At 44.8% G+C, this 20475-nt stretch overlaps 1 protein-coding gene across 1 annotated transcript; it reads left to right on the top strand.

The window, feature by feature from the left end:
- The first annotated feature begins 14300 nt into the window (after positions 1 to 14300).
- Positions 14301 to 15378, top strand: LOC139354972 (uncharacterized). The gene is made up of 2 exons (XM_070999246.1): positions 14301 to 14383; positions 14679 to 15378. Exons 1-2 carry the CDS (start codon positions 14301 to 14303, stop codon positions 15376 to 15378), a joined length of 783 nt encoding a protein of 260 aa, XP_070855347.1.
- The last annotated feature ends 5097 nt before the right edge of the window (positions 15379 to 20475 follow it).

Here is a 20475-nt window from a genome sequence, read left to right on the forward strand (position 1 = left end):
ATCTTCTTAGGTGGATTTTAAGTTATTTGAATGATAGGACTCAAAGGGTCATTTTTAAAAACTCTTTGTCATCCCTAATCCGAGTTACTTCCGGTGTACCACAAGGAAGTCATCTCGGTCCGCTCCTGTTTACATTATTTATAAATGACCTTCCATTAGTCTTAACGAAGTCACGGGTTCTTATGTACGCAGATGACGTTAAGTTGTACCTGCAATATAATGACCCCGCACAAAGTTTAGCTTTACAATCGGATCTAAATGCATTTCAAACATGGTGCATGGATAACGAATTGAATTTAAATGGTTCTAAGTGTAAACTAATGACCTTTTTTCGTGTCAGCCCCCACTACTCAACGTATACTTTGAGTGGTTGTGCGTTAGATAGGATAACGCATGCTGACGACCTTGGAGTCTACATGGATCCTAGACTTAAATTTTCCGATCACATTACTACTATGGTAAATAAAGCCAGGGGCGTGCTTGCATTTATCAAAAGGTGGTCGAAGGAATTCGATGATCCCTATGTCACAAAGACCTTGTTTATTTCACTAGTCCGACCAATTCTTGAGTACTGCGCTCCCGTTTGGAGTCCCCAATATGGGGTGCATATAGACCGGATTGAGTCTGTGTAAAAAAACTTCTTAATATTTGCCTTACGGAGACTTAACTGGGATACAAGCCTAATACTACCATCCTACTCTAGTAGACTACTTCTAATTAACTTACCATCGTTAGCTAACCGTAGAACTATGCTTGGTATTACGTTTATTAGAAATCTTATTCATGGTGATGTAGAGAGTCCCGAGTTACTGGGTCGCCTGCATTTTAATGTGCCAAATAGATTCACTAGAAACTATATTCCTTTAGTATTAAATCACTGTATCTCTAATTACGCAATGCATGAACCTTTTAGAGTACTTTGCAATGATTATAATAGACTATATCATCTAATATCTACTACTGACTCACTTCCTATCTTTAAATCAATAATACTATCCTCCCTAGTAACTAATTAGTTTTACTTGATGTATTTTGTCTATTCGTATATTGACCTGTATTTTTAATTGTCTATTGTTACATTGTCTTTTTCTTTGTCCGCGATTATGTTTACTCGCCCAAAACGGTGATGGGCTCCGCGCGTAACAAGCTTTGCTTGGTGTCGTAGGGCCACTTGTTTGTACTGACCATAGTGCATCAACGTCCAAAATACCGAATGAAAACAATTTATCGCATTACTTTGGCTTGAACCACAGCCCTTTAGATATATATGGAAAGATATCATGTTTTGTTATTATGAATAAAGTGAAGTTTAATTTCGAATTACTAATTGTGGCAAACAAATCGATGGCATATAGCACTGTTTTGGGAAGAGATTTTATGAACATTTGTAACTTTAAGATTGTTAGGAAAAATGACCGTTCAAATGATAGTTTTGCTAATGATCGTTCAAATGATAGTTGTGCTGATGATCGTTTAAATGACAGTGGGGTTGATGATCGTTTACAGGATATTTGTTCAAAAGATAGTTGTATTGCAAATGATCGCTCAGATGATAGTAATAGTGAGAAGGATAGCAGTTTTAGAATTTATTGCTCAAATGTTGGTCAGATTGGAAACGATTGTTCTACTGATAGCTGTGAGAAAGATGATTGTCTAAATGATTATTAAGGTTTATTGTGGTTACAAAGAAACACAAAGTGATTCGTGTAAAATGATAGAGTCAAGTCAAAATTTAAGTGTCCAGCCAAGCGATCATTTCGAGTCAGAAATTATGTCAATTGAATACCCTGATCCAGCCGAATGCAACCTGTTAAATATTAGCGACAAGTGTGAGTTTGCGTTAAGAAAAAAACTGATAGATATTTTTAATAAGTTTTATACGAAACCGGAACGGCCGGAGATCCCCTTAGTAAAATGGGAAATGAAACTGAATTTTGATACAACTAAACCGTTCAATTACCCTCCAAAGCGTTTATCATACGCAGAGAAAAGTCAAGTTCAAAATTTATTAGACGATTACATAAAAAACGGTATTATTCGAGTAAGCGAGTCTGAGTATGCATCGCCTATAATTCTAGTAAAGAAAAAGTCTGGAGAATTAAAAATGTGCGTATATTACCGAACCCTTAACAAAAACATGCTTAAAGATAACTACCCAACCCCCTTAATAGATGACCTTATTGATAAACTGTCTGAAAAAACTATTTTGCACATGCATGAGGATTCAATTAAGTATACCGCTTTTACAACACCTATGGGTCAGTATGAATGGCTTAGAATGCCGTTTGGTTTACGAAACGCACCAGCAGTTTTTCAAAGATTTGTGAACAAAATCTTTGCCGATTTGGTTAAAGAAGATAAGGTTTTAATTTATATGGATGATATTTTAATAGCAACGAAAGATAGTAAAAGTCATATGGAGATATTAACGGAGGTACTTAAACGACTGGTAGATAACAGGCTTGAGCTTAGGTTAACAAGTGTGAATTCCTTCAAAGAGAAATAAAGTATTTAGAATATACAATATCGGGAGAGGGTATTAAACCTGATTCGATAGGTATGCAAGCAGTAAAAGACTTCCCTGTACCGACAAAAACGCATGAGGTTCAAAGTTTTCTTGGACTGTGCTCCTATTTCAGACGCTTTGTCAAAGATTTTTCAACAAAAGCAAAGCCGTTGTATGATCTTGTAAGAAAGGACAGAAAGTTCGAATTTGGTGCGAAAGAGTTAGAGTGTTTTGAAATATTAAAAGTAAATCTTTTGGAAGCCCCTATTCTGTCCTTGTACAATCCAAAAGACCCAACAGAGTTACATTGCGATGCTAGCGCCCTAGGTTTTGGTTCAATTTTAATGCAGAAAAAGAAAGATAGTTAGTTTCACCCCGTATTCTATTTTTCCAAACGCACGACGGATGTGGAGGCGAAGTACCACAGTTTTGAATAAGAAACGCTCGCTGTAGTTTACTCGTTACAACGCTTTAGAATCTATCTTAAAGGAATACAGTTCAAAATAGTTACAGATTGTAGTGCTCTTACCCTGGCGTTAAATAAAAAGGAATTATGCCCATGAATTGCCAGGTGGGCACTTTTTCTTCAAGATTATGACTACACTTTAGAACATAGAGCCGGCAAGCGTACGCAATGCACTTGGCAGGAACACACACATACTGTCAATCGATTCCAATTCATTTGAAGAAAACTTAGTTATATGTCAAAGTAGAGATGAGAAAATTAAAAGTATAGCTGAGAAACTTCAGGAAACAGAATTAAAGGATTATGAGATGCGGAATGGAATAATTTACAGAAAAAAGGATAGGAATGGTCTTTTATTTTATGTGCCAAGCGAAATGGAAAGCCACGTTCTTTTAAGTTACCACGATCAATTAGGACATGTTGGAATAGATAAGATGGTAGAAGTTATCTCAAAAAGTTACTGGTTACCCAAAGTTCGTGAATAATGCAAGCGGCACATTAATAATTGTTTGAAATGTATCGCCTATTCTGATAAGTCTGGTAAAAACGAAGGTTTCCTTCACAGCATCCCCAAAGTAAGCATTCCCTTTGATGTCATACACATAAACCATTATGGCCCGGTAGACAAGAGTAGAGCTAACAAACACGTACTGGTGATTAAGGACGCATTTACAAAGTTTGTAAGACTTTATCCGGCAAAAACTACAAAGTCTAGGGAAGCAATAGTAGCATTAAAGGACTATTTCAGGTCGTATAGTAGGCCGCGATGCGTGATTTCAGACCGTGGGACATGCTTCACATCTAAAGAATTTCATGACTTCTTAGAGGAAAACGAAGTGAAACACATTAAGATAGCCACTGGATCGCCGCAGGCTAATGAGCAAGTCGAAAGAGTTAATAGAAGCATAGGACCCATGATCGCTAAATTGAGTGATCCAGACAAGGGATTGTTCTGGGATACAGTTTTAGAAACAGTTGAACAGGCACTTAATAATAAGATTCAAAGATCAGTTAGTCAGCACCCAAGTCAAGTCTTATTCGGAGTGTCTCAAAAAGGAAAAGTTATAGATAGCTTAAAAGAGAAATTAGAAGAGTTAAATAAAGATAGAGAAAGTAGGAATTTAGAAGTAATTAGAGAAAAAGCTACTCAGATCATCGAGAAGCTGCAAGAATACAATACGTTACGCACAGACCTTAAGAGAAAGATTGCTAAAGAATACCAGACGGACGATTTAGTAACGATCAAAAACTTCGATTCTCATGTAGGCGTATCCAAAAAACTAATTCCAAAATTCCAAATTCAAATACAGAGCGACAAAGGTTCTTCGTAATGATAGGTATGTCTTGGAGGATGTCGAAGGTTTTCAACAGTCGAGGCTTCCTTATAAGGGAGTTTGGGCAGTAGCAAATATACGACCATGGATTAATAATGCAAATAGTTAAGAGATCAGGAGCTCTCTGGTCAGGATGGCCGAATTGTAGCAAGCAGACACACACACACACACACACATACATATCCCTAAGCATCTGTTCTACATTAAGTTAGGTCACACTATTATTAAACACATACATACATCCCTGTTACTCTTAAGAAACACTATGCTTGTCTCACTCCCTCATACTGTGTACCCCCAACTCTTGTAACATAGGCTAAGCCTGTACAAATCTGCACAATAACTTTTGCTGCGAAATAGACCACTAAACCGATTCACGCGAAGGCCTTTTGCACTGTGCAACGCCCCTCAGACAATGTCTCGCCTTATGGACGAAGTCATCCCGTATCAAATGAAATAGCATACATTCGTTTACTCTAAACATGTCATCTAGTTTTGAAGATCATCTAAAACACCTTGCCGAAGTTGCATCTTGTATTCGCCATGCTGGAAACCATCAACATTTAAAAGAGCCAGTTTTGTCCTAAGAAAGCCGAATATCTAGGTTAGGTGAAGGGATACTTCAAGTAAATCCCAAAAAGGTTAATGTTGTCTCTGGATTTCCCATACCCAAAAGCCAACAACATTTAAGAAGATGTATTGGGATGTATGGCTGGTATCGTCGATTTATACCCCAATATTCGACGATAACATTTCCTCTGACTAATCTACTTCGTGGAAAAACCTTTATGGAACGACGAAGCTCATCTTGCTTTTGACGAAGTCAAGTCCAAGCTTTGCTCTGCTCCGTTTTAAGTTCACCCTGAATATGAAATGCCGTTCTTAATGCAATGCGATGCATCCCTGTATGGTGTTGGTGGAGTGCGATGAATCAGGGAATGAGCGTCCCATCGCGTATATGTCGCATAAGTTGAATGGTGCTCAGCGCAACTATACAGTAACAGAGTTAGAGTGCCTTGCCGTGTTGTTAGCCATCAGAAAGTGTCGCATGTATGTGGAGAGTCATAAGTTCAAAGTCGTTACCGATCATTCAACCCTACGATGGCTAACGAATTAAAAAGATCTCAACGGGAGATTTGTTTTTGAAATCGAGCACCGCAAGGGGACTCGAAACGTCGTACCCGACGCTTTATCACGTTCGATTCAAGAAGATATCATGGCCGTATAGATACTTTCAGAGATTGACTTGCATTCAGATGCTTTTCAATTGACTGAGTATTGTCAATTAAAAGATTTCCGTGTCATTGACGATCACTTTTATTATAGGACTGGTTTTGCAACTGGAAGTTCCAAAATCGATAAGTCCGAATTGAAGCTGTTAGTTCCAACGGAACTGAGGATATGCGCAATCCATTCGGCACACGACCAGCCAACTTCTTTCCAACTACGGTGACACTTCTATTGGCCCAACATGGTGGTAGGTGTTCGAAAGTACATAGCCCAGTGTGAGATATGCAAAACGTCCGAACACCCGACTCATCGTCTTCGTCCACCATGGGTTGCCAAGCCACAAGTGAAAGGCCGTTCCAACCTATTTGCTTGAACTTTATTGGTCCATTTCCGAGTAAAGTCATCATAGTTCGATCCGATACAGCAAAGCATATGACTTACGTTCTCGGGATCGAACCTTTAAGGTAGGTCAGGAAGTCATAAAACTAAATTTCGTATTAAGTAAATAGGTTACACACTTCAATACAAAACAAGGAAGAACGCTATAGTCGAGTACCTCGACTATCAGATACCCGTTACTCAGCTTAAGGGACCAAAGGGAAATGGAGATATGCAAGCACACCTAAAAAAAAATAGTCATCAATATGCCCCTATTTAGGTGTCAACGTGATACTATTGAGTGTCAAAAAGTCTTTGTTACGAAGAACATCAAGTTGACCCTAATAAAGGCAAAGTTGCCACTTGAAAAAAAGCTTTCTACAAAAGGCTTTTTTGTCAGAAAAGATCATTTTGCCGCTGGATAAATAAGGTAGGCGTGGCTTACCATATAACCCACATAACCATATATTGAGATCGCGGGTAAATGGCGCATTTCAATCTGGTTTTGCTGCACCCAAAAAAAATTCTTTGAGTGTCTTTGATAGGTGTGGGTGAAAATGACCGTCTCTCTGTCTGTCCGGATGAACGCTGAGATCTCGGAAACTATAATAGCTAGGCTATTGAGATTTGGCGTTCAGATTCCTGAGCTTCTTACGCAGCGCAAGTTCATTTCAGCAGAGTGCCACGCCCACTCTATCGCCCACAAACCGCCCAAAACTGTGGCTCCTACAGTTTTGATGCTAGAAAAATAATTTTAACTGAAATGTATTGTCCCCATCAATACCTATCGAGGTATTAAATCCTACCAATGCCGAGTCTGCCAAAAGATCCATCCTCTACGGAAGTGCCACCACTTTCTACGGCTAAGCCCCCAGAATCGGCTTCAGAAAGTACATATCCAGAAGTACTGCTCAAGTGTGGAAAGGCCCACCACACTCTCCTACATACGGACGACCGATCTACACTTCCAACATGTTCCTGAGCCTACTATCCTGAGGTTCTTGCTACGGGTGTCCTCGCAACGGGTGTTCACGTCAAAAGGGCGTTTAATTTCAGGAGGCAGTGTCGAGCGGCAGTTTTATCCAGATGTCTACATCTCGCGCGCTCGCACTGCCGTCCGCTCTCCCTCTCCATCTCTCCCCTAAGTCTCCGCTCTGCTCTGGAGCGCTTAAGTTAAGTTAGGCTTAAGCAGTTCATGTTTCAAAGTGTACTAATAAACACCTACGCACGTCGCGTAAAAACCCAAAAGTACCCTCGTATTTTTATGCGTACCATTCGATCTTGGGGCTTCAACTATTTCAACGATCAAGCCGCACCGCCCCAACATGTGGGGAGTTATATGACACATTATTAAGGGGCACTTACCCAATTCATAAACAACTTTGAGCCGAGAGCTAATTTCCAAATAACTCTGACAGACCCGAGATAAATTCGTGGTTAGCTATTTATGTCAACCAGGCCTCCAAATCATTCCCACCCAGATCAATTTCACGCAGTCCCAATCAAACCGATATTGTAAACAATCGGAGTCCCAAACGAGCCCTGAGTCCGCTAACGTAAGCAAAAGATCCCCAAAGCGAGCCCCGAGTCCGCTAACGTAAACAAAAAGATCCCCAAAACGGTCCCTAAACTCCGCTAATGTAAAAACCAACTTCCGGCCAAGATTGGACTTCAAATTTAATTGGTATTCTCTTTATCAATTTTTGGGGATAAAATCTCTTAAGCCGAGGTTTGATTTTTGATCATTGAACTAGAGCAGCCAGTCCGTTTTTGAGATCCGAATCGAGCAGTAGAACAAATCGAGAAAAAGTATAAGAGCAGTGAATAAAATAAGTTCGACCTATTGAAAAATTGTAATAGTGAGTAAGTGATTATAAAAAAAAAAAAAAATTTTTTAATTAATTCACTAGTGGGATTTTGAAGACGGGAGTGAAGAAAAGTCCTGAAACTATTTTTTTTAGCATTTGTTTTTGATTAAACATAGAAATGCAGTTTCAGTTTGAGAATAACAAAATTAGTTTGTAATATGGTATTAGTTATGCCCTTTGATTGAAATGCGTTAAAGCTGTTAAAAGATATCAGTGGGTATTATAAATAACTTGTGTTTACACGCTTCTCATTTCCCCCCGTAAGCTGCAAATGCATTATGTATACACACACGCACGCATATTTTGTTTTCAGCATTCCTTTTTTAGCCTAGTACTCAGATCGGCTATCATCTTTCCCGCGCCACCGCAGTCCAGCTTCGAGTCGAAAAATCGTATTCTTTGTAGTGAGACCGAAGTCTTGAAAGTTCACTTGCAAAGCATGTAACATGGTCTTACTGTCAAGCAGCTTGGTTTGTTGCCAAACGTAAAACAAATCAATTGGACCAATTTAAAATAGAATTGTCTGCTGGTGCACAAATAAACTAAAATTAATATAAATTAAATGTTCATCAAATGTTTTTATTTTTGTAAATTAGTAGTTTAAAGCTTCCTTCTCGTCCCACGGATGTTTCGCCATCTTTCCCGCGCCACCGCAGTCCAGCTTCGAGTCCCAATGGGCATATTGGACCTTGAGTAAGTGGGAGCCAGATTGAGAACGGGGTTGATCCGCTGATGCTGCAAAAAGTCGCCCAGCATGTTGGCAATACCTATTCCTTAGCGGGCGCCCTATTTTCCTCATCACTATAGAAGCCAGCGCGTCTTACAGCTCCGCTTAAGCTGCCAAGTAGCTGGTGGTGGTGGTATGCGGACACCAGCCCTAATGGATAGGTAGTCGGAGATCGTAATACTGGTGGTTCTGCTAAAAATATACTTCTATTAGTAGAACGTCCAGATCATACTTTCTTTGCGAGGACGCGACCGTCAGGATGTCCATGTAGAGAGCGAGGTCCCACTCGACATGTTCCTCCGGATATCCTCCAGTACTGCAACTATTCTGCGTACTTGCCCTGTTGTGGTATTGCTTCCCGTCGGTGAAATCCCACATTAATGGGCAGCAGCTTGGATTAGGCGTCTTATTTCATCTGCATTGACCTCCTGCAGTCGATTTTGGGGTTTTCCTTCCATTTTTAATTTATAGTTTCCACGCCGCGTTTGCACGAACACCGCCAAAGATTAAATTTTGTATTTTTTAAGCCGCGGCTAACGGCGTTCATCGAAATTCACTTGCTAAATCTGGTATTTTTTCTGTAATTTCCTGCTAAGAGTTTCACTAGTCGAAAAATCTTATTCTTTGCAGTGTGACCGAAGTTTTCAAAGTTCACCCGCAATGCATGTAGCATGGTCTTACTGTCAAAAAGCTGGGTTTGTTGACAAACGGAAAACAAATCAACTGGAACAAATAAAAAAAGAAAAGTCTGCTGGTGCACAAAGAAATGAACATACAAATAAAAGGAATGTTTTACTTATGTAAAGTATCTTTCCCGCCCCATCTGTAGTTCAGCTCCGAATCCCAATACGCATATTGGACCTTGAGGAAGTGGGAGTCGGATTGGGAACGGGCTTGTTCCGCCTGATGCTGCATTTAGTCGCCCAGCATCCTGGTAATGGCTGGTGATGGCTCCTCCAGCTGGCCCTTAGCAGGCGACCTTATTTCCTCCTCCCTATAGAAGCCGGTGCGTCCTCCATCTCCGCTTTAGTTGCCAAGTAGTTGGTGGAGGTGGAGTCCAGTGGTTCCTCAATGGAGAGCTCGTCGGAGATCGAGCAAAGTCCCACTCGGCATGTTCCTTCCCACTGGGATTCTCTAGTGGATCTCATCATGTTGTGACGATTCGCACCCGATCGTCAAAGTTGATCAGAAGTCTACTCTGGGGGTCTTTCACACACTTTGTAATAAAAACTCAGAAATATGTTGAACTTCACTAGTTATATTCATTTGTATACTTTCAATCTTTGACTTATTGCTAACTTTGTTTTACAAATTAGGAAATATAAAAGCTCGATTATAAACGCGACCAGCTTCTCCTTATGTCTTCTTCGTAGTGTCGTGCTGCTAACATTAGCAGCAGAAATCTAACATTCGCTGTTAAAACTGCTGTTGTCCACTGCTTCTCAGTGTCGCCAGAAAACAGCTGTCCAGCTTCTCCTAATCGACAGAAACACCCGTTCATGCCGCCCCCAATACTGGACCCAGTATTCAAAGCCTTAGACCATGCTTAAACTCTGAAAAGGTTGCAGTGTGTTATGGAGTGAATGCGGGTATATTCAAAGGTGCATGGGTTGTGTACTTGGGCTAGACTCTTCAGTAAATCTTGGCAAGGGCAAACGACAAATCTTTGACACAGACCTCTTGTAAATACCCGTTGAGGTCTTAATTGTAGCTACTCGAACGAGCCCATCGGCCCCAGGATGTAAGTCGATGATTCGCCCTAATTTCCAGTCAGAAGGACCAGTTCGATCATCCTTGATGATGATCATGTCGTTACGCTGAAGATTGTCAGTTCGCGCCTGCAGATGAGATAGCCAATCTGCACTCCATTTTCTCCAAAAGAGGCGAAACATCCTTTGACCATTCAGGAACTCTGTGTTCAATGAAGAATCCTTAAGACTAGGCTCAGGGAGTGACATCATCGAATCCCCGATTAAAAAATGTGCAGGGGTGAGAGCTTGCAAATCATCTAAGTCAGACGTTAAGGGGCATAATGGCCGAGAGTTCAAGCACGCTTCTATCTGGACGAGAATGGTAGACAGCTGCTCGTACGTCATTCGAATCCCATTAAACGATCGATAAAGATGGGTTTTAATAGCCTTTACGTTGGATTCCCAGAGTCCTCCAAAGTTTGGACTATGTGGAGGATTGAAATGCCACTGAATGTTTCGACGAGTAAGTTCAGGAACTACTGTCTCTTCAATTCCTTTATAGAATTCATTGGTCCACAGCTTTAGAGACTTGTCGGATGAGATAAAGTTGGTTCCACAGTCGCTGTATAGATGTTGACAAAAACCCCTACGTCCGATAAAGCGCTGCAGCGCCCACAGAAAATGCTGTGCCGACATTCCCGTGACTGCTTCCAAATGAATCGCTTTGCTCGCTAAGCAAATAAAAACTGAAACGTATGCTTTATAGCAAGTGTGACCTCTGAATCTGGATGACTTTATCTCAATCGCACCAGTGTAATCAACTCCAGTTGCTTCGAACGCCCGTTTGGGCGGATTGACACGGTGCGCTGGTAAATCTCCCATCAGTTGGCTTGATGGTGACAGCCGGTGTTCGAAACAGGTTACGCACTGTCGCAGAATCCTTTTTACTGCCTGTTTACTGTTGACGATCCAGAAAACTTGATGAATTGTAGATAAAGTTAGTTGCACGCCGCCATGTAAGGTGTTGTGATGAGCGTTCCTTATAACCAAAATCGTCAAATGGTGGGCCTTTGGAAGGATTTTTGGTGTGCGTTGAGACATGGAGAGCTGCAAAGCATTCTTAAGTCTGCCTTTAACTCTCGTGAGCCCGTCATCGTCGAGAAACGGTGATAGCTGGCTGAGTTTGTTGTGTTTGGATAGAAATTTGTTGGATCGTAGTCTTGATAATTCTTCCGAATAGACTTCTTGTTGAACCATCCGCACCAGTGCGAACAAAGCCTGTTGAAATTCAGATACCTGAATAGGGCCGGTGAGTCTATCCGCTTTTTTGTGACGAGTATTATAAATGAATCGTTTGACGTAGGCTGTAACGAATAAGAGTTTATTATAGGAGGAATATGATTCGATAAATGGTTGCATACAAATGTGGGCTCCGATGTGCTTTAAGGATTGCTCTCCTGAAATAAGTTCTGATTTTGGGGACTGAACTGGATTGACTGGCCAATGCTCCTCTGAAAGATGCAGCCAATGTGGTCCGTTCCACCAAAGCGTGTGGTGTTTCAGCTGGGAAGGGGTGAGTCCGCGTGTAGCACAATCTGCTGGGTTTTCTTGCGTAAGAACATGTCTCCACTGCGATGGCGAGCTTGCCTCCAGGATTGCTCCAATTCTATTCGACACAAATGTCTTCCAACGCCTAGGGTCACCGCTGATCCAATACAGCACTATCATTGCATCCGACCAGTAGTGTACGGATATGGTGTGATGTGATGCTTGAAGTTGATTGACAATTCAATCGGCTAATTGTGTACACAGCAGGGCTTCGGATAACTCAACTCTCGGAATTGTTAGCGGCTTAACAGGTGTGACTCGACTGCGGGCGGCTACTAAGTTAACCTGCACGGAACCATCCGTACAACTAGCTCGAAGATAAGCACATGCTGCATACGCCATGGATGATCCGTCACAAAACATGTGTAGTTGCAACGTCGAGACATGCCTTAAATCGAAGCCTAACCAACGAGGGATGTGTATCTCTTCAATGTCGGGGAGGTCTTGAATGAGCTGTCGCCACCGCTCGGCGAGTTGATCTGGCAATGGGTCGTCCCAATCTAATGATGCGGGGGGCTCGTCCTTGCGCTCGATACGAAAACTCCAAACTTCTTTCAACAGGATTTTCGCAGCGATGGTGAATTTAGGAATATAGGATTGAGAGAAAACTTAAGACTAAAACCAAAACCATCTTTGTTTGGATGCCAATACAACCCTAAAGTTTTAATGGAGTCCTTATTGTCTATCTCAAAAATGCTACTGTTAGAGAGATCTGTAGTTGGGATGCTTTCTAAGATATCTGGATGGTTGGATGCCCACTTCTTGAGCTCCATGCCTGCTGGTTGCAGAGCTGCGATGACATTATTGCAAATTTTTAGAGCTCCGTCGATGGTCTCGTGTCCTGTTTGAACATCGTCCACATAGATTTCTTTTTTAAGGACATGCTCGGCCAGAGGATAGCGTTCGCGCTCGTCGGACGCAAGCTGATGTATGACTCGAATTGCTGTGAAGGGTGCCGAGGCAGTGCCAAACGTTACTGTAGTCAAAAAATATTCCTTGATGAGTCCCTTTTCATCGCGCCAGAAAATTCGCTGATACTGGGCATCTTCTTCATGCATATCTATGCAGCGATACATTTTCGTTATATCGGCCACGAAGACATACCGATGGAGACGCCAGTTGAGTATAACTCCTCCAAGATCGTTTTGTAGGGCGGGACCGGTGCATAAAATATCATTCAAAGACCTCCCGTTAGACGTTTTGCACGAAGCGTCGTATACGACGCGCATCTTTGTAGTTAAACTGTCGTCTTTGATCACAGCATGATGTGGAACGGTGCACGCAGAGATTGAGAGTTGCCTTTGAGCGTTGATCCTAGTGTGTTCTTCCTCACTACCTTTTACCTCTTTTATCTGCTTTAGATCAAAGTACTCTTGAATAGTGCTGGCATACTGTTGACTGAAATCTGGCCGATGATTAAGATTCCTTTCCAGGGCGTGGAAACGGTTTAATGCGATTTGCCTTGATCGGCCGATCACCTGTGTGGGGTCAAACAACGTTTTTAAAGGCAAACGAACTAGATATTTCCCATTCGGCTGACGGATATGAGTTTGTTGAAAATGGTCTTCACACCATTTTTCCTCTGCGTTGAGTTGTCTTGTTGTGGAGACCTGATCCAATTCGAAAAACCTCTGTACCATGTTGTTTAGGTTTGCCAAATTACAACGAATGGAGATTGAAGTCGTCTGGGCTGCTTCAGCTGGTCCAAAAACTATCCAGCCCAGCTGTGTGTTTTGTGCAATTGGTTCTGCAACCGTCCCTTTGCTTATGTCCGGAAGCATTCATTGCGGGATAATGTCAACACCGATAAGTAGGTCAATGCGACCCGTCTTGATGAAATTAGGATCTGCAAAGGATAACCCTTGGAGATGTTTACAGGACTTAATGTTTACATTTTGTTTTGGTAAATGACCTGTTAGTGACCGAAGGATGAAGGCTGAGGATACGTAGGCATTAAAATCCGATCCTGAACATGAGATTATGGTGAAGTCGGTGCTGTGCCTGCACTGATTATGCGAAGTATTACCAATTCCCGTGATCTCAGCTCGTACAGGATGCCGTTTGAGTCTAAGCGCTTGAACGATGTTTTCCGTGATTAGGGAGGCTTCCGAGCCATGATCGATGAGAGCTCGAACTTAAGCTGACTGCCCGGTAGCGTTATTTACGATCCCAACCAGTGCAGTAGCAAGAAGGGTTGTTGAGTTCAGATGGGAGGCAACTGCGCTCCGACCAGAGTCTGAAGCATGCTGTCGGGATACTCCAGGAGTCAATGAAAAATGAATGTTGAGCATTCGGGAAATATAACAAAGTGTGGTGCCGTTGACCACATTGCGAGCAGTTTCGGTTGCTGCTGCATTGACTAAGAGAATGGGAAACACTAAGGCAATTGATGCATGCCTTCGAGCGGTCGACTATAACCTTACGCGCGGCACAGTCCTCGGCAAGGAAGTCTGGGCACCGTCTTAGAACGTGACTGTTGACAGAGCGACCACATGATAGATCCAGACTCAAGAGTGCTGTGGAAGCTGTGTCCCCTAACAGTGGAGTTTCCCGATGGTATGGTTGTCTGGCAATGGTTGGTCGATTGTATAGATGATCTAACTGGAACGGCTGGTTTCCTACTCCCAATTAGGTCGATGCTGACCAATCGATTGTGAAGAAACACCTCCAGCTTTGTGAAGGTGGGGATTTCCACGTTGTTGCCCAAGGAATGTTCCCAGGCCTGTGTTGTGCTGATAGGCAGCTTTGTGAGTAAGGAAGAAAGGAGACCAGGCACCAGGCAGGAAGCAGACTCTGCCCAGCCACAACCAGCGGGACAGGGAGACCTCGACCGTCATGCAATTGATTCAGCTAAATCTGAACCATTGCAGGGCCGCGCAGGACCTCCTGAAGCAGACGGTGCGCGAGCTGGGTTCTGAGGTGGCGATACTCAGTGAGCCCTACAGAGTGGAAAGCAGAAGCGATTGGGTCACGGATCGCACAGGCAAAGCGGCACTGTGGCTCTGCGGTGTGAGTGTTCCACCAATGCGGGACACGAGGGCAGTAGAGGGATTTGTCCGAGCGAACGTAGGCGGCACATGGATGATCAGCGACCTGAGAGGAAGGAGCAACGTGGTGATCGGAAGCGACTTTAACGCCTGGGCCGAGGAATGGGGCTCCCTCTATACCAACGCCAGGGGGCGCACCATCCTTGAAGCAATTGCGTTACTGGACATCGTCCTGTTGAACGAGGGCTCCCAGCACACCTTCAACAGAGCTGGGGCCGGTTCAATCATAGACCTATCGTTCGCGAGCAGCTCGTTATCCCGTAGCTCACGCTGGAGGATAGACGAGGTGTTCACGGCCAGCGACCATGAGGCCATCCTGCTGACAGTTGGCGGTCCACCGTGCCAAAGCCAGCCGATGACCGGGCCAGGAAAAGCCTACCGCCAGGACACCTTTAGGACACAGACCTTTGCCAGCGCACTGGAGGGATTGGCTGTATCTGAGCTGGACTCGGCAGATGTAGCAGCGAACAAATTGGCAGCCAGACTGGAGGAAGCCTGTGACCAAAGCATGCAGCAGCGTTAGACCTTTCGGAAGCACCACGCGCCAGTGTACTGGTGGAGCTACTGAAATCGCCAGCTTGCGCAGGACCTGCCTTCGAGCCAGGAGGTTAGTCCAAAGGGCGAGAGGCACCGGAAACCTTTCTGCCTGCAACTCTAGCTTTAAGAGTGCAAAAAAGGCACTCAAACTGGCGATTCGGGACAGCAAGAGGGAGAGCTACCTCAAGCTCTGTGACGAGCTGGAAACGACCCATGGGGAAGAGCCTACAAGACGGTGGTCAAGCGTGTGAGTGCCGGCAACAGGTCGCCTACTGACCCGGCGGTCCTGGAAGGCATTGTCCAAGTGCTGTTTATAGAGGGTCGCCGTCATTGCATCCCCCGATGGACGCGACAAATTGGTAGCCAGATATGTCCGGTCACGGAGACGGAACTATTGTCTGTGGCAAGGAACCTGAAGAGCAGGAAGGCACCCGGGCCGGATTTGGTCCCGAACAGGGCAGTGAAGACCCTGCTATCCCTCCATCCGGGCGCGGTAGCATCGCTCTACAACTCGTGCCTGCTGGAAGGGACCTTCCCCGACAGGTGGAAGCGCCAAAAACTTCTGCTCCTGCCGAAGCCAGGGAAATCAGCGGGCGAAGCTTCTTCCTATAGACCCATCTGCCTGCTGGACACTATAGGCAAGATCTTCGAAAGGGTCATTGCAACAAGACTTAACGCTGCTATGGAGGATGCCGGTGGACTGACTTCCAACCAGTACGGTTTCCGGAAAGGGAAATCTACACTGGACGCGATAGAAAGGGTCACCAACATTGCTGCTAAAGCCATCGCGGGTACCAGATGGAAAGGTGGGACGAAAAAGTATTGCCTAGTGGTCATGCTGGACATACGGAACGCGTTCAACTCAGCCGATTGGGGGAGGACACTGGAGGCACTACGGTCCTTCAACATCCCGGATTACCTGCTGAATGTAGTGCACAGCTACCTCAGCAAAAGGGAGCTGGTCCTAGATACCTCTGTGGGCCCCAGGACTTACGAGGTGACAGCCGGGGTTCCTCAGGGCTCGGTACTGGGCCCTCTGGAACACGATGTACAAGTATGACGGTGTTCTGAAGCTCTCACTGCCGAGCAGCACCAACATTGTGGGCTTTGCGGATGATGTCGCGCTGGTTGTGGTGGCCAAGGAAGTTGCGGCCGTGGAGGCAGCTGCAAACTGCGCAATTCGAGCAGTGGAGGAGTGGCTCGCATTGGCGGGCCTAGAGCTGGCCTCACACAAAACTGAGGCGGTGCTGATTTCAAGCAGGAAAGCAGTGGAGTCGGCGCATATTCAGATCGGAGGGACAACGATAACTTCTCAGCGTGCCATAAGGTACCTGGGAGTAATGCTGGACACCCGCCTCTCCTACCGCGAACACCTGGAGTTCGTAAACAAGAAGGCAAGCGAAACCACAGGATCGCTCTGCAGGATCCTGCTGAATACCAGGGGACCGAAGCAGGACAGACGCCGGCTCCTCGCGACTGTTGTCAAGTCGCAGTTGCTGTACGCTGCTCCACTGTGGGCTGAGGCCACTGCTGTGAGTAGCTACATGCGAGGTGTTAACTCGACGTACCGCCTGTGTGCCTTCAGGACGATCTCGGACGACGCAGCCCTTGTCATCGCAGGCCAAGTTCCCCTGTGTGAACTGGTGCGAGAGGCCAAGGAGATTCGCGCGGCTCTAGCAGGCGAACAGGCGGACCGCAGTACCAAGACCGAGGTGAAGAGAAGGGCCAGGATGCAGAGCGTCGTCAATTGGCAGGCAGCCTGGGACATCTCCAGCAAGGGTCGCTGGACGTACCAGCTCATCCCCAGCATAGAGCCATGGCTAAATAGGAAGCACGGGCAGGTGGATTTTTAGCTCACGCAGGCGCTGAGTGGACACGGCTGCTTCCGAAGCTTCCTTAAGCGCTTTGGGCACGACACGGAGGACGGTTGCCCAGAGTGCGGCAGTGGCATTGTCGAGGACGCTCATCATGTCCTTTTTGAATGTCGCCGCTTTGGCTATGACCGCCAGATACTCACGGAGACCACCGGGGCAAGAGTTCGGCCAGAAACCTTTGTGCCCCTCATGCTGCTGAAGGAGGCGAATTGGGAAGCGACGGCAGCCTACGCAGCGAGCGTACTGCGAACGCTGCGTCGCACCGATAACGAGAGGAGAGAAGTAACAGCCTAGGTGGCTACCATTGCGCGAAGCAATACCTTGCGGTGATACCGCGCAACCACGGCCCCCTACTCCTGTTCTTGAACTCACTTTTAATGTATATAGTTGTATAAAATAAATGAATATAAAAAAAAAAAAACCCTCAAGCAAGCTTTTTCGTCAAAATTTTGTCAAAATTTGCCGAATCAGAGATGGTGCGCCCCGACAGACTTGCGACATGAATTCAACTAGGTGACGGTCGTCCAAGTCATCTACTCAGCCAACTACAGCAAACTAACGCCACCAATGACGAATCGGTTGTACGCCGCTACTGGATCAAGCGCTTTCCACCTCCAGCGCGTGCTGTAATCGTAGGTCTGCTCGAAAGCTCTCTCAACACCACCCTCGCCCAGCTTGCAACTGCTGCCGATGCTGTGATGAATTTCCTTAACTACGACACTTCGGATCACATGTGTGCAGTATCACAGCAAAACACCCACCACGCTTCACAGGAGGATCGCATCACACAGCTGGTTAAACGCCTGGATGACAATGACAAGATGCTACAGCAGATCAACAACAAGCTAAGTCAGCTCCTTGGCACCACCAATCAGCAACGCGGTCGGAGCTACAATCGATCGACCAGCAACAACAGCTTCCGCAGTAACACACCATCCAGGGACAATTCTAACCCTCAATTTTGCTGGTACCACAACAAGTACGCAGACAGTGCCCAACATTGCATCCAACCGTGCTCTTTCCATGCCAACAACAATTCAAAAAACTAAGCTCCACTGTTGGAAATCAACAGGGCAGATCCAACGGTCGTAACGCAAATGCCTCAAACCGCTACCCATTGTTCAAAGTAAATATCTGCAGAATTTCATCCTCCAACAGTCTCTTCGTTCCGGACTCCAAATCGGGTAAAAGCTTTCTCATCGACACTGGAGCTGACGTATCTGTTATCCCAACAAAAACAATTAATCGAGACATCAAAGCTAATAATAACCATAGACTATTCGCAGCCAATGGAACAGCAATCCATACTTGTGGTACCACCCGCCTTACGCTGGATCTCGGCTTGCGCCGTCCTTTTACGTGGATTTTTATCATAGCCGATACGAAAATACCAATCACTGGCTCAGACTTCTTGCAGCACTGTAATCTCCTGGTTGATCTTAAAAACTCGAGGTTAGTTGATGTCGAAACACGCCTATCGTGCTGCGGTATATTTAGTCAACAATCAATTGCGGAGATCAGGACACATAACATTCACTGCGAATTCTCCAAGCTACTGGAAGAATTTAAGGACATCACACAGCTTAACTCATCTCCTCCTCAATCAACAACCGCCAATGTCACACACTTCATTGAAACCAAAGGCGCTCCACCATTCGCTAGGCCCAGAAGACTTACTCCAGAAAAATTCTAAGCAGAAAAAAGTGAGTTCCAGTATCTGATCAACCTCGGCGTTTGCCGCGCGTCAAAAAGCCCTTACGCCTCCCCGTTACACATGGTCCGTAAGGCTACTGGTAAATGGCGTCCATGCGGCGATTACCGAGCTCTCATGCCCAAACCACCCCAGATCGGTATCCCTTACCACACATTCAAGACTGCACTCACATATTTTTGGGGAAGCACGTATTTTCAAAGATCGATTTAAACCGAGCATACCATCAAATTCCCATCGAGGCTCGAGACATCCCCAAAACGGCCATAACTACACCTTTTGGATTATTCGAATTCACCCACATGACTTTCGGACTGTGAAACGCGGCGCAAACATTCCAACGATACATGCATTCCGCATTTTCGGAGATGGATTTGAACGACTGCGCCAATTCAACCTCACCATTAATCCAGCTAAATGTAGTTTCGGAAAGACGTCGATCAATTTCTTAGGCCATCATATCGATTCAAACGGCATCAAACCACTGCCAGGGAAGGTAAAGGTCATTTCGGATTTCCCTCTGCCCAAAGTCGCAAAGGTGCTACGCAGGTTCTTGGCAATGATTAACTTCTACAGCCGATTCTTGCCAAATGCAATTCAACATCAGGCACCGCTAAACCAACTTATCCCTGGAAATAAGAAGAATGACTCAACTCCAATCACTTGGACTGCCGCCACCATGAACGATTTTGATGAATGTAAGCGAACTCTTGCAGAGGCAACGTTACTTGTACACCCAGCACCCTCTGCGCCACTTTCTCTCTGCACAGATGCAAGCGATTTCGCAGTAGGATCAGTACTACATCAAGTCGTGTACGGCCAGTTTCAACCAATGGGACTTTTCAGTGTAAAATTAACTGAAACGCAACGCAAGTATAGCACATATGATAGAGAGCTGCGCGCTATATAGCTCAGCATCAGACACTTTCGCGACATGCAAGAAGGAAGAACGTTTGACATTCGCACAGACCATAAACCTTTGGTACACGCTTTTTCGCAAAAGCCTGAAAAAGCCTCCCCACGGCCACTTCGACAATTGGATTTCATTAGCCAATTCACTACCTCTATCGTGCATGTGGCTGGAATTGAAAACACTACCGCTGACGCGCTTTCCCGCATCTCAACCATCGAACGCGAAATTATTGACCACAACCAACTCAGCATCGCACAAGCAAGTTGCGAAGAACTTAAACGGCTACTGAACGACAACACCTCTGCATTGCAGTTGAAGTCAATCAGCATTCCCAACTCTACCAACTCAATAATTTGCGATTTATCTACTTCCAGCGTGCGAACTTTTGTTCCGGAGCCTCTAAGGAAGAACGTCATCAGAAAACTACACAACATTTCTCACAGAGGAGTTGGATCAACGATAAAGCTTATCAAGCAACGCTTCGTATGGCCCTCAATGCACAAGGAGATTTCTCAATTTGTTAAACACTGTACACCTTGCCAAAAATCGAAGATTTCCAGACATGTCCGCTCGTCGCTGCAGCAG

This window comes from Drosophila suzukii, unplaced genomic scaffold, assembly GCF_043229965.1.
Source record: "Drosophila suzukii unplaced genomic scaffold, CBGP_Dsuzu_IsoJpt1.0 scf_5, whole genome shotgun sequence".
NCBI lineage: Eukaryota > Metazoa > Arthropoda > Insecta > Diptera > Drosophilidae > Drosophila > Drosophila suzukii.